The sequence below is a fragment of the Numida meleagris genome, chromosome 1 (genome assembly GCF_002078875.1).
Source record: "Numida meleagris isolate 19003 breed g44 Domestic line chromosome 1, NumMel1.0, whole genome shotgun sequence".
Taxonomy (NCBI): domain Eukaryota; kingdom Metazoa; phylum Chordata; class Aves; order Galliformes; family Numididae; genus Numida; species Numida meleagris.
In genome coordinates, this window is record NC_034409.1 from 118,518,633 (window position 1) to 118,534,123 (window position 15,491).

At 39.8% G+C, this 15,491-nt stretch overlaps 1 protein-coding gene across 10 annotated transcripts in view; it reads left to right on the forward strand.

Moving 5' to 3' along the window:
• Window positions 1-15,491, forward strand: part of SCML2 (sex comb on midleg like 2 (Drosophila)) — a 69,488-nt gene that overhangs the window by 40,921 nt on the left and 13,076 nt on the right. For all 10 annotated transcript variants that reach the window (XM_021409537.1, XM_021409546.1, XM_021409504.1 and 7 more), the window contains 3 exons: window positions 6,737-6,987; window positions 11,230-11,365; window positions 13,157-13,360. In XM_021409537.1, the coding sequence (XP_021265212.1) occupies window positions 6,737-6,987; window positions 11,230-11,365; window positions 13,157-13,360 (591 nt within the window). The remainder of the gene's footprint in view (window positions 1-6,736; window positions 6,988-11,229; window positions 11,366-13,156; window positions 13,361-15,491) is intronic.

Consider the following 15,491-nt stretch of genomic DNA (forward strand, 5'->3'; position numbering starts at 1 on the left):
TTCCACTCCTGCATCCAGATCACTGATAAACACGTTGAACAGGATTGGACCTAGAGTTGATCTCTGGGGAACACTGATGGTGACCGGGTGTCAGCCAGATGTAGCCGCGTGGACTGCAACCCTTTGAGCTCTGCCATCGAACCGGTTCATCACCCAGCATAGCGTGTGTCTGTTCGTGTCACAGTTGGACAATTTGTCCAGACAGGTGCTGAGAGGGATGGTATCAAGGGCCTTACTAAAAAATCCAGGAAGATTACTTCTGCTGCCTTCCCTTCATGCACCTAACAGGTTACTTAATATTATAGGGAAGTCCAGCCTTGGTTATTTGATCTCCTTGTGATGAATCCATGTCGACTACACCTGATAAAAGCTTTTTTCTTTACATGCCTTTCAGTATCTCCCAGGACAATGTTCTCCATAACTTTTTCCAGCTACTGAGGTTAGACTGAGAGGTCTGTAGTTTCCTGGGCCTTTACTCCTGCCTTTTTTGCAGCGGATGTAATGTTGGCTAGCTTCCAGTCAGCAGGATCCTCCCCAGACTCTCACAACCTTTGGTAAATTGTTGAGAGAGGTCCAGCTATACTGTCTGCAGACTCCGTCAGTGCTCTGGGCTGCATCTCAGTTGACCCCATGGACTTAGGAACATGGAGCTGGTAACAGCTGTTCCCTTAGCATTTTGGTGACCACAGATCGAAAGTCACTGCTCCCTGAGCCATGGTCCTCAAACCCTGTGGACCAGGCACCCTAAGATCTGTGATTACTGTTACGTACTGAGATAAAAAAGACATAAAATGCCTCCACCTTTTCCTCATCCTTACTTGTTAGGTGACCATCTGCTTCAAGTATCAGTCCTGTGTTTTCCTTTTACCTCCTCCTGTGGTTGACATACTTGAAAAAGACTTATTTGTTGTCTAACACCACCCTGGCTGCCATCAACTCTAGTGGAACTTTAGCTTTTCTTGTTTTCTCACTGCAGATGTGAGCTGCAGCAAACTCCCTGTAAAGTCAGATGTTGCTTCCAGAGATCATATATTTTCTTCCTGCCCAAGTTGCAGGCTACCTGTTCATCCAGACCAGCCTTCCACCCTGTTTACTTGACTTGTGGCACAAATCAAGACCTCTTGTCGAGGGCTTGTGAATACTAATGGCATCAGTGGTTATGTTGCCCAGCTAGTGGATGGGATTGGGTGGATTTTCTTCTGAATCTGTGTTAGTATATATAAGCTGTATTAAGAATATCAGTGCTCTCATTCAGATCCAGCCCTGAAACATAACAAATCACAACTTTGCAATAACCATGCTCTGCATTTGTTTTGCTTCCTCTGAAGCTTATTGCATGTTATAGTCTCATTTTGGGCCTACTGTTCATTCTGCTGAGGCCATTTGGGGAACAATAATGACAGAAACTGTACAGAATCAGTAATAACAAGGTCAAGAATCAGAATGCGAAAACTTACACTTGATGTGTAGAGGTAGGCTTTGCCAGGCTTAGCATATTGGCGCACCTGGACAGTCTCCAGGTAACTCAAATTTGTAGTGCTTCAGAAGTTCATTGAGTGTTAACTTGGTCTTTTCCCTCTGTGTTTATCAACAAAATAGAGCTCAGGGTTTTTAGCTTGTTGTTGTTGTTGGTTTTTTTTTGTTTTGGTTTGTTTTTTTACTAGCATAGTTGGCGATGCTTTATTGAATGATGAGACCTAGAAGCTGGCTTTTCACAGTTCTTGCTTTGTGGAGCTGAACCGTAGGGATCTTTCTGGGAGTATTTTTTTCTGTTTTGCCTGTACACCTCACTTCTGCCAGCCCCCATGTGAGTTATTAAAATTGTTGGGTTTTTTTGAAAGTGATGTGTCCTTGTTTGGTGAGCAGTGGGTTTTGATGGAGCTTAATTTGGACTTTCACAGGTATCCACAAAGATCCCAGGTCTGTTCCATACGTGCTGGCCTCACTAGTTGTTGAAAATAGGGGAGACCTGGGCTGTGCCTGAGGATGGAGGTGATGGAGCAAAAGTGCTGTAGTGCTGTTTGGGAAAGTCAGAGGGAAAGAAACACTTTGCCTCAATTCTATCTCATACTGCTTAGAGTCTTCCATTTCACCTGTCAGGACTGTAGAAGATAAGGATTGTTCACAGAAGATAGGAAGATAACACTTCTTTTTTTTCCCTTTTTTTTTAATATTGGCAGAAGTATAAATAAAGGATAGAAACAGGTAGCATGTATTACAGAGACTTTCGTATGAAAGTATCCTTTTTCAACTGAGATGCGAGGACATACATTTTTGTAATGCTTGGCAGTAAGTTGTTTTGAAAACTTGCTAATCTTTTCCACCTCCTGTCTCAGTTTGTCAAAACCATCACAATAAATACTCAGTGTATTAAAGAATGCTAATTTTATAGTTAAAATTCTGGGCTAGAATTCAAGAAGTGTTTCCATTACTTCCGCTATGGAATTCTCCCATGGATTTAGAGTAAGTTGCTAAATCTCTTTGCCTTGATTTTATTAATCTGTAGATGAGAGGCGGCCAGGCCTTTACATTCTCAGAAGAGCATTCTGCTTCATTCTCAGGGAGGCATTTGAACAATACTGCATTACAAACAAAATAACTCATGTCTTGAAAGAAATGCTGCTCTAAACTCCGAGTTATTGTTTTTACTGTCCTAGTAGGCAGCTTCACCTGAGGTATCAATGCTTTGTTCACATGTATGGCAAAACGGGTTCCTACCTTCCTTCATGCAATTTTGCTTCAGCTTTCTTACGTCTTTTCTTGTAATTGCTGCTCTGTGACACTAACTGAATGGTAGATTCGAAATGTTTTAATATTACAAATTTGAAGATTTTTTTTCCCTTGGCATTAGTTAAAGAGTCAGAGTGAAACTGTTGCTAAGGATTATTTGAGGGAATTTTAATAATTAGAATTTCATGAGAATTCGGGCTTCTGAGCTGTCATCTGTTCCGTCTCTTCCCAAGTGCTGGAGCTGTTCAGTAGCTTTGGATTTCACACTTGTCTTAAATATCTGGCTTACTCTGGCAAGAGATCTTGGGGCATAACATTATGGAGTTCAGTTTTGCAGTCCTGCATGTGCCTGGTGAGTTTTTCTGCTTCTACAAGCAGAATTGGGCCCTGGTCTAAAATCTGATCTTTCATATTCATTTCATGGAAGTAAACTCGGTTGACTCCAGTGGATCTGCTTGCACAAATTTGGGCTGAATGGTGGTAAAGCATCTTAAGGGTATGGGTTCTGGGATATTTGGGTTTTCTTAAATACATTGGATACAAAGTTTATAGGTGCCAGATTCTCACAGGAATTATTTTGGACAATAAATTGGTAATATTTCAAAAGAGCAGTCGCTGAAGGTTTGAAAGCTCTTTGAGTATTGCATGAGCGTAGCCAACTGTAGCCTTTGCTAGCTTGACAAAATAACAAGAACTCTCGTGGCCTTTGAAAACTCTGTTTAGTTGTTAACATTACTATGGTAAAGGATGTTTATGATCTCTGGTCTTCAGTTATTGAGGACACCAGTATGGTTTCTGGATATAAATAAGAGACTTGGGAAAGAATGCCATGCAATGCATCAAACTCCCAAAACTCAAGCAGTCGATATTTTTGTAGAAGAGCAGCATGAAACAACTGCTTTATTTTGTTTGTGCAAATGAGAAGACTATTGTGATGCAAAGCAGTATCCTGAAAAGGCAAATGTGCTTTTTTCTGTTGTAAATATCCCAGCTAAATAGTGCAGTAATTGCAAGCAGAGCTTGGCACTTTTTCTCTCTATTCTTTTCATTGATATATTTTAACAAGTTCTCATGAGACTATTAAAACATCTTAGTTTTTGGAACATGTGGTCTAGTGGGGATAACTTGGTCTGCAGATGCAGCGGGTTGGCAGCTAGCTTTTGCATGTCTTTTCATTTCCCTCCAGATCCTCTGACCCAGCATAACCTTTGGTCTCCCTCTGAAGGCGGGGGTGAAGGAAGCATGAGCAGGTGACTGATGATCACTGTCAATACAGCCTGCAGACAATATGTGAATTACTTTAGCAGTCTCCCACTGCCCCCTCCTCTCTTAAATCAACAAATGCAAATAGCTGCCTCCTCATTTGCTGCTGTCTCAGGGAGGCTGCCCAGGCAGCATGGGCTTTGTTGTAGTCCTGCGTGCTGAAAAAAGCGACTTCAGCCTTAGTCAGAAGAAAAAATATCAAATGGGACCTGACCCCCCCCCAGTGGTTAATGCTGCTAATATTTGGTCCTTTGGCGTATACAGGTAGGAAGATGCTGTGCTAAGAATACTTGCTATGTGTATTTCAAGAGGGCGGCCTGAAGTGGTTAAACTGTTTGCATTGTTACTCTTTGTCTGTAAATATCCTTCTGGAGGGGAGTAGGGATTGCTCAGAATATCAAAACTCATACCTGTGCTTGTAGGACCTGTTGACATTGTAATTAGCTCTGTATTTAACATACGCTGTATTTACTATGAAGGAATAGAAATGCATTTGCTAGATTTCAGCAGAGGCACAAAGAATTTGTGAACCAAGAGTTACAAGTTCACATTGGTTTAACACCTAGTTGTGAGGCATGAATAAATAAAAACAGTTGCATTTTGCATTCATGTAAGCATAACACATGTAATATGTAGTACTGTGTAGTACAGCGTGTAGTTGATACCGCTCTGCTTTTCCAGAAATACTGATTAATGCAAGTTGTCACTCAGCAATTCAGAGACATGACAGTAATGCTTTGCCAGTAGTTGGATAAAATTCTCTTCGGCTTATTTAAACTATCATTGCATATGAAAATAAGTTTTGGTATAGGTAAACAAAAGGAAAGCGATTATGTTCCACATGGAGAAGGTGGTCCTTCTCAGGTACCTAGGGATGTAACATTTGTATCGAATGTATTAGGATTGCAACCATAGTGAAAAAAGTTCTTCTGAACTGCCATTTAGGAATATTAGATTAGTAATCGAATCAGACAAATCACAATGTTTGTAGACGGTCCTACAGCTTTAAAAATGGATGTCAGTAGAACTTGTGTTTCATAAGAAGACTATTTGTAGTATGTAGTTCATCTTACTGTGACATTTTCTACTGCAAATACTTCATAACATTTAACTTGAATAAAAATTCAGAGTTAAAATAACAGTTGCAAAGCTAAGTAATGACCTGTTCAGGTGACTGTCACTCAAATAGCTAGATATTAAAACTATTGCTTAATTGCTACGTATATTCTGCAGGTCTCGTTTCAGATATATCTCTTAAGTTTTATTTGCTTACCAGAAAGTATCAGTACACTAACATTGTAGGGGAAAAATTACTACAAATTCATGAAAACCCAAGAAACCAACTATTTAGAAGCCCCCCATGTCTTCCAGTTTTAGACTGCAATGTAGTCCTTTGCAGTGGGCACCGGTGACTGACACAAAGCCCACTTGAACCCTAACTGGTAGTACTTCTGTGTCATGTCACATTAAGCTCATGGTGTTTGCAATTTACGTGGATCATGGAGTTTTTCCTGCATCAGCAAGATGCAAAAAGCAGTGGTTAAGACAGTATGATACTAGAAAACCAACTAAAATTAGTTGGTGTCAAGACTTCAAACAATTTCAAAGATGCTGTATTTTCTCCTCTTCCTTTCCCAGGCTTTTCATAACAAGGGTGGTTTACCATCACAAAATTTCCCATTTTCATCCTCTACTTACCTCTCCTTTAGCTGCTGTTGCATCTGTCTGTCCATCAGCACTCAGTCCAAGAAACAGGATCTAATTCTTTCTGGTCTTGGGCATTGCTTTGTGTTGGCCGCAAGTAGCGTGGTGCACAACCTCTTCTCATTGAGGGTATCTTCCGTTCGACATCCTCCTGGAGTTCTAATCAGTCTGTTGCTAGGGGAATCGTTACAGTAAAATCATCGTTAATGCTTCAGAGAAGTGAGATGGGTGGAAATGATTGCAGACTAAGAAGTTTTGTTCAATGAAATCTGATTACAGTTTGCAGCTTCTCATCAGTTTATAATGCAGTCACATCTTTTATGTAGTGGATCAGTTTTTTTACTGGGATGGAAGAATCAACAGAGAACCTCTCCAATGAAATAAAAAGGATGTTTTATTTTGGCTTCCAAAATTAAAACATTATCCAAAAAAAAAAATCAAATCTGTTCCAAGTAGAAAAATCTGAGTACAGTTATGTGAACTTTCAAAGCCGACATCTCAGACAAACGCTGATGAATGATACTTTGCCTGTCATCAGTTTCTCCTCTTAATTGGATGACTTCTTCTCTGCACAGAATTGGTTTGTAGCTTGCTAGAAGTAGTTGGCATGTCTTGTAATTGTGGGAACTGCTCTGGGAGGAGAGTGGATGTATTATGGACTGTATACCTTGTAAAGTATTATGACGGCCTTCTTGATGAATGGTACTTTATCCTGTGATCATGAAAATCATGGAAAGCGTTTATAAGGTGAGTGAATTAATTCTTTTTTTTATTATTTGGGTTTTTTTGGTGGTTTTTTTCTTTTTTTTTTCTTAGGAAGGTCCCTTTAAAATAATGGGTATAAAGAATTCTCTCTTTGCCTTTAATGAAATTACGTAGTTTTGTGCCAACCACTGGGGTTCAAAATGTCCAAGTGTATTTATCTTACAATGTAAATTGTGCACTACACTTTTTTTTTAAGCCTTTATTAGAAAAGTTGCTTTCCATCGTTCATTTTGAGGTTTTCCCCCCCTTCCCTTTTGTTTTTGTTTTTCCTCAGTTTCCATTTCAAAGAGCAGTGCAAAAATCCAATCTTCCCCTTCCAAAGTGACCCGGCGTTCAATGCAGTCTCCACAGAAATCTGCTCCAGTACCAGCGCAACGGGGCAGGAAACCAGGTCGGGGCAAACCCCCTGGACAGTCTACAGTTCCCAAGAAGGGCAGGTCTCCTAAAAATATTCCCCTGACCAAAAGCACCTCTCATACTGAGAATCTTAAAACAAGGAAAAAAAGTTTAAAACCTGGAAAAAAGGTTAGTCCTTATCTACTACTTTACTTTATATTGCAAAATTTTGTAGTGAGATTATTTTTTAATTAATTTTCTGGCTTCTCTTCAGCCTTCAGGGCTTTACTGTGTTCAGAAGTTGATTACAACAAAACGTCTAGAATAGCTATTCAAGAATATCTCAGGATAAACTTCTGGGATTTTCTTATTCCAGTACAGGAGTACTGATTTAGATTAATTTGTGGATGTGTTGTTGGTATTGAAAAATACTATTCTGGAATAGCCATTTCCAGTAACATCCCAAGAGCCTGGGGGAGACCTTTAGGCTTTTTAGTCTGGGTTATTTTCTTACTGAAACATACGCATGTTTTTCTTTTTTTTTCTCTCACATTGAACAACAAAAGATTAGGAACAGTGAGGATTTTGGTGAAAAGTTTAGGCGTTTTAAGCATGCAGTGGGATTTACCAAATTAATCTCCTGGATACCCACTCATCCTGGAGATCCTGCATGAACCAGGACACTTCTTTTCAGGCAATACATTTCCTCAGGTGTTAGCCTGAGAGACATGGTGCCTTGCTCCCTTCAGAGCTGAGTCCGAGACGTGGACAGTGGTCAGCCACCCACACACACCCTGATTTCCAAAAGCTGAAGTTTGGCTTTTTCCTTTCCTCCAGTCTGGGTCACTGCGGGCTTGTAGGAAATTGCGAGTCGTGCATGGGAGGGGATGAAGTAATGGCATGAGTATGACTTTTCCCTTCAGTGCTGGTCAGTGCGAAGTACGAAAGTGGTATTAGAGTGCACCTAAAAGGCTCTAGGACTAAACTGGAGGTAATCACTTTGTTGCAACAATGGCTGCAGGGTAAAGAACAATTCTGGGCACTGGAAGTTGAAACCCTACTCTCTTCAGCCGCCTGTCCCTCCCAGTCAGGCATGCAGGCTTCTGGGGCAGGTGGGCTCCAGCTTTATCTCCTGCTTGTTTCTGAAACAGCCTAGAGGCGCAGGTTACAGAGGAGAAAGCTGCTCCCACACAGAGTGAGCTAGTGAGTTGGCTGTTTTCCATAAGTCTGAGGGGCTTTAAAGGAGATCACTGAACACATTTTCTTATCTTAAGGAGATAATCCTCAAGTGTGGCAGGATGTGCGCTTCTGTGTAAGGGTTTTGTGCTCCTCTGTCTCTGTCTCCTCCGTTCTCTGAAAAAGAAATAGTTGGAAGATAGTTGGAGGCATCTCACTTTCAGAAGAGCCTTCTGGGCTCTAAATGCTGGGTGATGGGAAGTGTCTTCTTGGAACACTGCTCTTGGCACCTGGTCTGTGTGAGGTACTGGGCTTTGCTTGGGATCAGGGGTTACTTTGAGCAGTACTTGCAACGAGGAAGGGAATCTGGGGCACCTCTGCGCATATCTGATTGCCTCTGTGGGACCAGTCAACTAAGCGTTAGGCTTTGTAGTATCTTGAGGTGCCTATCTGACTTGGCATGTTACAATTGTAACTTCTGCACTCAAAACTTTACAACTGGCCTCCTTCAGAGAAGCCATGAAAAGTTTTTATTGCTACGGTATGTGGTAAGTATGTGGTAAGATTGCCAAGACATTACATGTATCTGCACTCTTCTTTGCAGTGTTATACCTAATACTGTAAGGGTGAAGGGAGGAGAAATTGCTAAATAGGAGTTCTGTATGTACAGGATATATATGATATGGAGTGCCACGCAGCTTGTATACTTTGCAGTACGCACACAAATATATATAACGTTAGTGATATGTGCTTAGATATTAGAATACAGTTGTTTGTTTGTTTTAAGACAAATCCAAAAAAACCCTCCACCTTTTCAGCCTATGCAGTTCTCCTCCAGATGTGAACTGGCTTTGTGCTAATTCAAAACCTGTGTGTTTAGGGAGATCAGTCTGGTGCTCGATGAAGTAGAGATTTGTTTGACTTCTTAAATCTCACAGTGAAGAGGCATGCTGGGACTCCTTGCCTTTTTAAGCTTGTTACTCTGCAGTGTTTATCATTGTGCAGGTATTAATTTTTATTATACAGCTAGGAATGTTAAGCTGTTGTCATTTTCTCCCTTACTTAAATGTTTCCTAAGCTTCTCCATAAGGATAAGAAGCATGTCAAGTCTTATTCCTCATTCCTACCCCCCAGTGTGTGCTGTATGTTTTTTTTTTTCTTTTTACTCTGTCATAAGGAAAAAAATCTCTTTACATTTCTTCTATCACTTTTAAAAGTACACTTTGCAGAGATGCATCTCTTGAGAAAGGGCCTTGGTCTGAATGTGACCCTACAAGAGCAGCATCAGTGAAGGGTGGTGAGGTGCCACCCCACGTGCTGAGCTCTGTGCAAACACGCGGTGCTGGTGTGCCCTCCCAGCTCGCAGGGCCAGCTGGTGGGGGGCAAATATAGCGAGCCCAGCTGGGAGCATGGCCTTCTTCCTGGCATAGCCTGGCTGTAGGACTGCGGTATGCTGCTCATCACTTTGGGATTATAAAGTTAGAACCTCAGCTGAGCAAGCATAACATGCCGCGTTTCCAAAATATGCTCTTTCCTCATTCTGAAGGAGAAGGTAAGAAGTGGCTGGCTAGCCTCACCACACTTACGTGTTTGTGTGAAGGGTAGACAGTTCTTCTGGCTTACAGCTTAGTGTTTACATTTTGTTTTCATGCTACATTTCTCTCGTTCCCTCCTTTTTCCTCTCAACTCAACTGCTGGCATTTTGCAGCATGACAACAGACAACTGGTCCCCTGGAGAGTCCCTTCTCCAGAGAGGCTTCAGGAATGCCAGGCTTCAGATCAAAAGCTCTAACTTCCTAACTGCATTGTTGTTCTCTGTGTTAAGGATGGAGACCTTTCTGTTTCCCAGTGTTAAGATGCATAAGCAGTCTCTGACAAGTAATACATCACTGCTTCAGTGTTTGACCCTTGCCACCTCGTCTCATTCACAGCAGTGCCAAACCGTGGCAGTCTCTCTCTTATGTTCGTGGTGATTCCATCCAGTGCCGTGTTGTCAAATAGTTTCTCTTTCCAAACCTATCTTCTCAGATCTGTAACGAGCACAGAAATATTCTTTACCGTGCCATAGATTTTAGAAGAAAAGAACTACTATTTTGAGTAGGTGTTGTGGAGAAGTTAAGCACTACTGCTCCTTGGAAGGTATATATTTTGATTGCTTACTACATGATTTATTAATGTATTATTTAGTAAATATCCTCCTTATCCATCCATTACACTTTTATACTTCTAAATTGGAGCTTTCCCTAGCAGCTTGACAGATTTTTCTCTTCACTGTAGATCAGTGTTAGATGTAAACTCTTACCACGAGTAGCCAGGTCTCTGCCACCTTCAGCAGTGTCAGGACCTTGGCTAATCTCCTACATTCCTAATTTTTTTTTTTTGGCAGGGTAGAAAAATGAGGACATAATATGTTCTCCTGCAAGAATAAATGGTGAAGGAAGAGGTGACGAATTTTTCACCAATTAATTGCTTCTTTTATTTCCATATATTTTCATAACACGTCAGAAGTGCCTTTCTAAGTGTACACCTCTGTTCTAAACCCCAGCCCAAATTAAATTGCAACATTTTCTTTTTCTCAGCTGGGAGGTAAGACACGGATTGATTTCTGCATCTTTGTGCTATGAAATCTGTCTGTCTGTCATATGATAGGCTGCAAATAGGTTTGGTTTGGAAAAGAAGAAAGTTTTGGAAACCCAAGTGACTGAATTATAACTGTTGGTTTATTTGATACCTTGCATAGAGCACCAGTTCCTGAAAGTGTTTACGTAAGAATTTCAACCTCTTTGAAATAAGCTGAGGGAAAATCTAGATGCTCTGTAAAGTTGACAGCTAAATTTGAATCAGAATTGATATGAGAATACATGCACAGCCCAAATAATTTATTGGAGTTGTGATAAACCCAGGTGACTGGAAGAGTATTAGCAGGAAAGTAATCCAAAATAGCTTTTCTGTGATTCCTAAAATGTAGAAGGGTCATGAATTGATTATATATAGCTCATTGCTCTCCTGCTCCTTTTCAACTACAAGTGGGTTCCTTTTCAAGTCATTTGTCTTCCACTGTGTTGCTGAAGTAGCTGTAAATGCCGGCAAACTGTTTCTGATCTTCCTTTCCTAGATTTCATCATCTTTTCAACGTGCAGTACTTCTGTAATAAGGAACTACACACACTCAGTAGTATGATAAATGATAGTGGAAAGGTTTTGCATACTACTTAAAAAACATTAAATACTTTGACTTGTTTCTTTCTCTAAACAGAAAAAAATCTTACCAGAGCAACTGACTTCTGCATCACCTTCTCCTCTTTCTTCTCCTGATGGGGACAGAGGCACTACACAGATACTTAAAGATGGAATTAGTTCGTCTGGTGCAACTGCAGCAGTTATATCCACAGGTAAAAGAAAAAAATAATGACATTTTTAGTGTGAAATGACTTCAATTTCAAGAAAGTTAGTGTTGTCTTTTTATTGTAACGTGCTGCAAACTTACTTACTCCTGTAAATCATTACCCACCTACCATGTTTTTTTTTAAAGATGTTTGTAGCTGCCAGCGTTACTTTGCAGAACTGGGTATTTTGATGCATTATAACACGAAGTGCTGGGGCATGGAGACTTTGAATAGATCTGCTAAACCTGGCAGTTTCGCTCTGTCTGAAGGAGGAAACTGTACAATTGTTTCATATCTGTCCCACCCCCAGATGCATGAAATGGGATTAGATGTAGCTAAAAGCTCATATGATATTCTGCTTTCATGCACACTTGACGTTAATAACACAAAATGGAGATTTTGTCTCTCTGCAGTCTTATATTAAAAAAGCAAGTCCATTTAAACCACATAAAGGCAATCAGGGGAAATATCTCCCTTCTTTTAAAACAAGCAAACTTAAAAGGAAATGTAATGAAATGTATCTTAAACAGGGCTGGCAAAACAAAAATAAGCTGCTTAATGAGCTAGCTTGTTGAGGAGCTTGTAACTCTGTAATGAAACAATTTGTAGGTTGTCAATTGAAATCTCAGATCTTTCTAAAAAAGCCCATAAATTATGTTAATTCTGTTTGGGATACTTTTGACATTTAAAAACTGTTTTTACAATAGAAGTTGTCAGGCTCTTCTCCATCCCAGCATCAGTGATGGATGAATGGAGGGGAAAATACCTATGTGTTTCCTAGGAAAATAAACCTTTCAGGAGTCAGCTGTTATTGAGGTCAGACAGAAGATGTCGTGAAAGCTCTTTTTGCTGATTTGTATCTTTGTTTATTCATTCAAAGAGGCTTCCTCCAATTTGCAGACATCAGAGACTAAGCAGATAGGCATGAAGATACAAGATCACTGAAGCACTTCATAGAAATGTTTCATTTTTAAAATCTGTGTTTTTAACTAAGCCAATATGGTACCACAGCTGAGAGAATCCAGCAGTCTTTTGTATTACATATCACTTAGATTGTCTGCTTAATCACCACAGATTTAAGCTATAGTAATGTCTTGGGTATGTTTCTGGTCATGTGATAGTCAAGGCCGAAAAGAAGAAAGAAAAACCCTTCAGTTACAGCTTTTCCCCATACTTTTCTGCCTTGTTGTTCCTTTTGAAAGACAGTTTTTCATTGTCTCTGTAAAAAGTGTTTTCAATAGTCCTACTTGATTGCTTTCATGATAAGCTTTAAACCACTTTGCACAGTTTCCAGGTAAGTATGTTTCTTTTGTTTAGCAGAGAAAGCCAAGCTGTAGTGTGGAAATCATACATGCATGGTTGCTGAAGATAACAGATACTGACTGTTACGCATACACATTGTTAATGCTATGTCGGTGCTTCCAAATGGGCATCCATGGCAGGCATATGCCATAGGGTTTGGTTTGTTGCATATTTTCAAATATGAGGAAAACGGGGCAGTAACACAGTAAGCACAGCTTTTTAGAATTGATTTTTGGGAGTTTATAGCACGTACCAGTAGTTCTTGCTTTACTGGGACTGGTGTGTGACTAGAGATGAGTCAAAAGGAGAATGCAGTCTGTGATGGCCTTGTACATTAGCAGGGTATGGAAGGACTCTAGAGATCAGAGGGGAGTGAATTTGGGACTTAAGAAACTGTATGCAATTCTAGCATGTGATATGTGTCTCTGTTCTTTATGCACCAGCTGTGAAGAAAGCAGAAGTAGTCTGTAGTAAATATGGCTTGTTCTTTTTCAGTGTGTGTTTATGTCAACAAGCATGGAAATTCTGGGCCTCACCTGGATAAGAAGAAGGTTCAGCAGCTTCCAGATCACTTTGGACCAGGTCCTGTCAATGTGGTACTTCAGCAGGCTGTACAGGCTTGTGTGGATTGTGCCTATCAATCCAAAACAGTCTTTGGATTTCTGAAATCTGGCCATCATGGAGGGGAAATGATAACTGGTACGTGAAGATGTTTCTAATTTTTTTGTTTCTTCACTTGTTTGTGAACCTAGGGTAGGGCGAAAGAACTGAAGTAACTGCAGTGAGATTCTATCACTTTTGTAACTCCTTAAGCATAGTCAAGAACGTATGCTTGTGGACTCCTTTACTAAGAGAGTCCTGGTGGAGTTTAATTTATATCAGTGGGAGTCCAGGATTTTCTGAGCAATTCTTAAATCAAAACCTAGCAATAGCAGAGTTGAATTACATATACACTGTGCAGTTAGGTTCTTAGTAATAGGTAGAGCTTGTGCACCTCAACAGCTGCAGCTGTACATTTGTCAAGTAAGCTCAGTACGAAGGGAATATCAGCTTTATTAATTCAAGTCATTCGCATAATCTTATCTGTATATAATGTTTGTGTTCTTAATGCCTTTACCAAGTGAGTAAAAAGTTTCCAACTAATCTGTTTAGCTTCCAGGCAAGTGATTCCACATGTTAAATTTGCTGCTTCTTCCTTTCCCCCGTTCCCCGGTCTCTTAGGTCAGTGTTCATTCTCCTATGTCCTCTATTAAGGAATAGGTTTATTTCTGCTACATATTAATGCTGTGCCTACAGATAAATTATCCTTGTATCTCAAACTGAATAGCTGCAGCTTGACATTTTCTTTTCCTTCTAGGCTAGGAGGCACTCTATATGGCAGTTAGCACGTCAATTCATAATTCTATCACTGGCAGTAAAAAGACTTGGTGTTACTTTAATCTCCTTACATTAACACCAGGTGTGAAAGATGATTAGTGGAATACAGGTTTAATTAAATCCTCGTAAAAGATGTTGCTATCTTACAGTATCTAAAACCTAGCACCCTGACCTGCATATAGCAGAATTTCAGTAGTCTTTCCTTATATGTCTGCACGAGTTTGTTCACAAGACAGATGCTTCTTTTGTGCTTTGTAATAAAAGTTTATTGGCACTGTATAAGCATGGGTTTAAAACTTGTATTACTTTATTTTTGCAAAATATAAGAAATTTTATTATATTGTTAATAGCTTGCTCTGCCAAGTTCGAACAAGTCATTTTTCCTCTAAAAAAATACACTGAGATGTGCTTTGCCAGTATTCTGACTGTGATTGTTCTTGAAGAAGGACTAAATTGTAGTGGTGAATCTGGGCTATGACGGAATAGTCGAAAGTAATTATTTTACATAGGAGGTGTGATAAATAAATAAATCTATCTAGTTCTGATATGTTTTCATTCAAAAATCCTGTAGGAACAGGAATTGCTGTTATAATTACTGCTGGATTCAAAGAAGCCAGCTCAGTAGCTCTAAGCTCAGGGAACCTGGCTCTGTGGGTTGGTGATGAAGCAGAGTGCGGGAGCCCTCTCAGGTATTACAGAACCACAAGGCCTTTGTTGGTTTCCTGTGTTTTTTGGCTCTTATCTTTTCATCAGCTTGTCGGATAGGTTGCTGAGAAGCTAACAGAGCAATCAATCAAATCTTGAGTCATTTTATCAAAAATTTTTGTGGGGTATATTTTGAGAAGAACAAAATGTGGCTTAGGTTAACGTAACACATTAAAACCACTGTGCAGTTGAATAGGAAGGTAGGGTATATACAGGAAATGTACAGTAGGACAAAATGAGAAATTAAAGAATGCAATTGTGAGAGTATTTTCTTGTAGTGTTTTTGTTTGAAAGTTTTTTTTGTATAGTTGGTTTCCCTTTAAGACTGGCAAGAAAAACAATTGTCTGCATCGGAGATAAAGGAAAGAAATTAAATCTTTTGTGATGAACTTTCATGGCAAGTATTGTATTTGCTGTAGTAGAAAACTGCATGCTGGGACATGGATGAAATAATCTTGCTACAATATGTGTGAATAATTAGTGGGTTCTTTTGGTTAAGCTGCCAGAGAAAATAATTGTTTTGAATGGAGTTGAATTTAGGATTTTTTCTTACTCGAAACAAAAGCACAAACCATTTTAATTTTGCTTGATGCATAAGGTTTCAATTCAGGCAAATGTAACCGAAGGGAAATTAAAGGCTTGATTAGCAAGCGTACTCATGGTGGTGGTGTCAGCCCCTTTTTTCTGCTTATAGCTCTGAGACTGTGGCATGTAGTGGGATGAAACAGACTGAGGTTCAGATAAACCT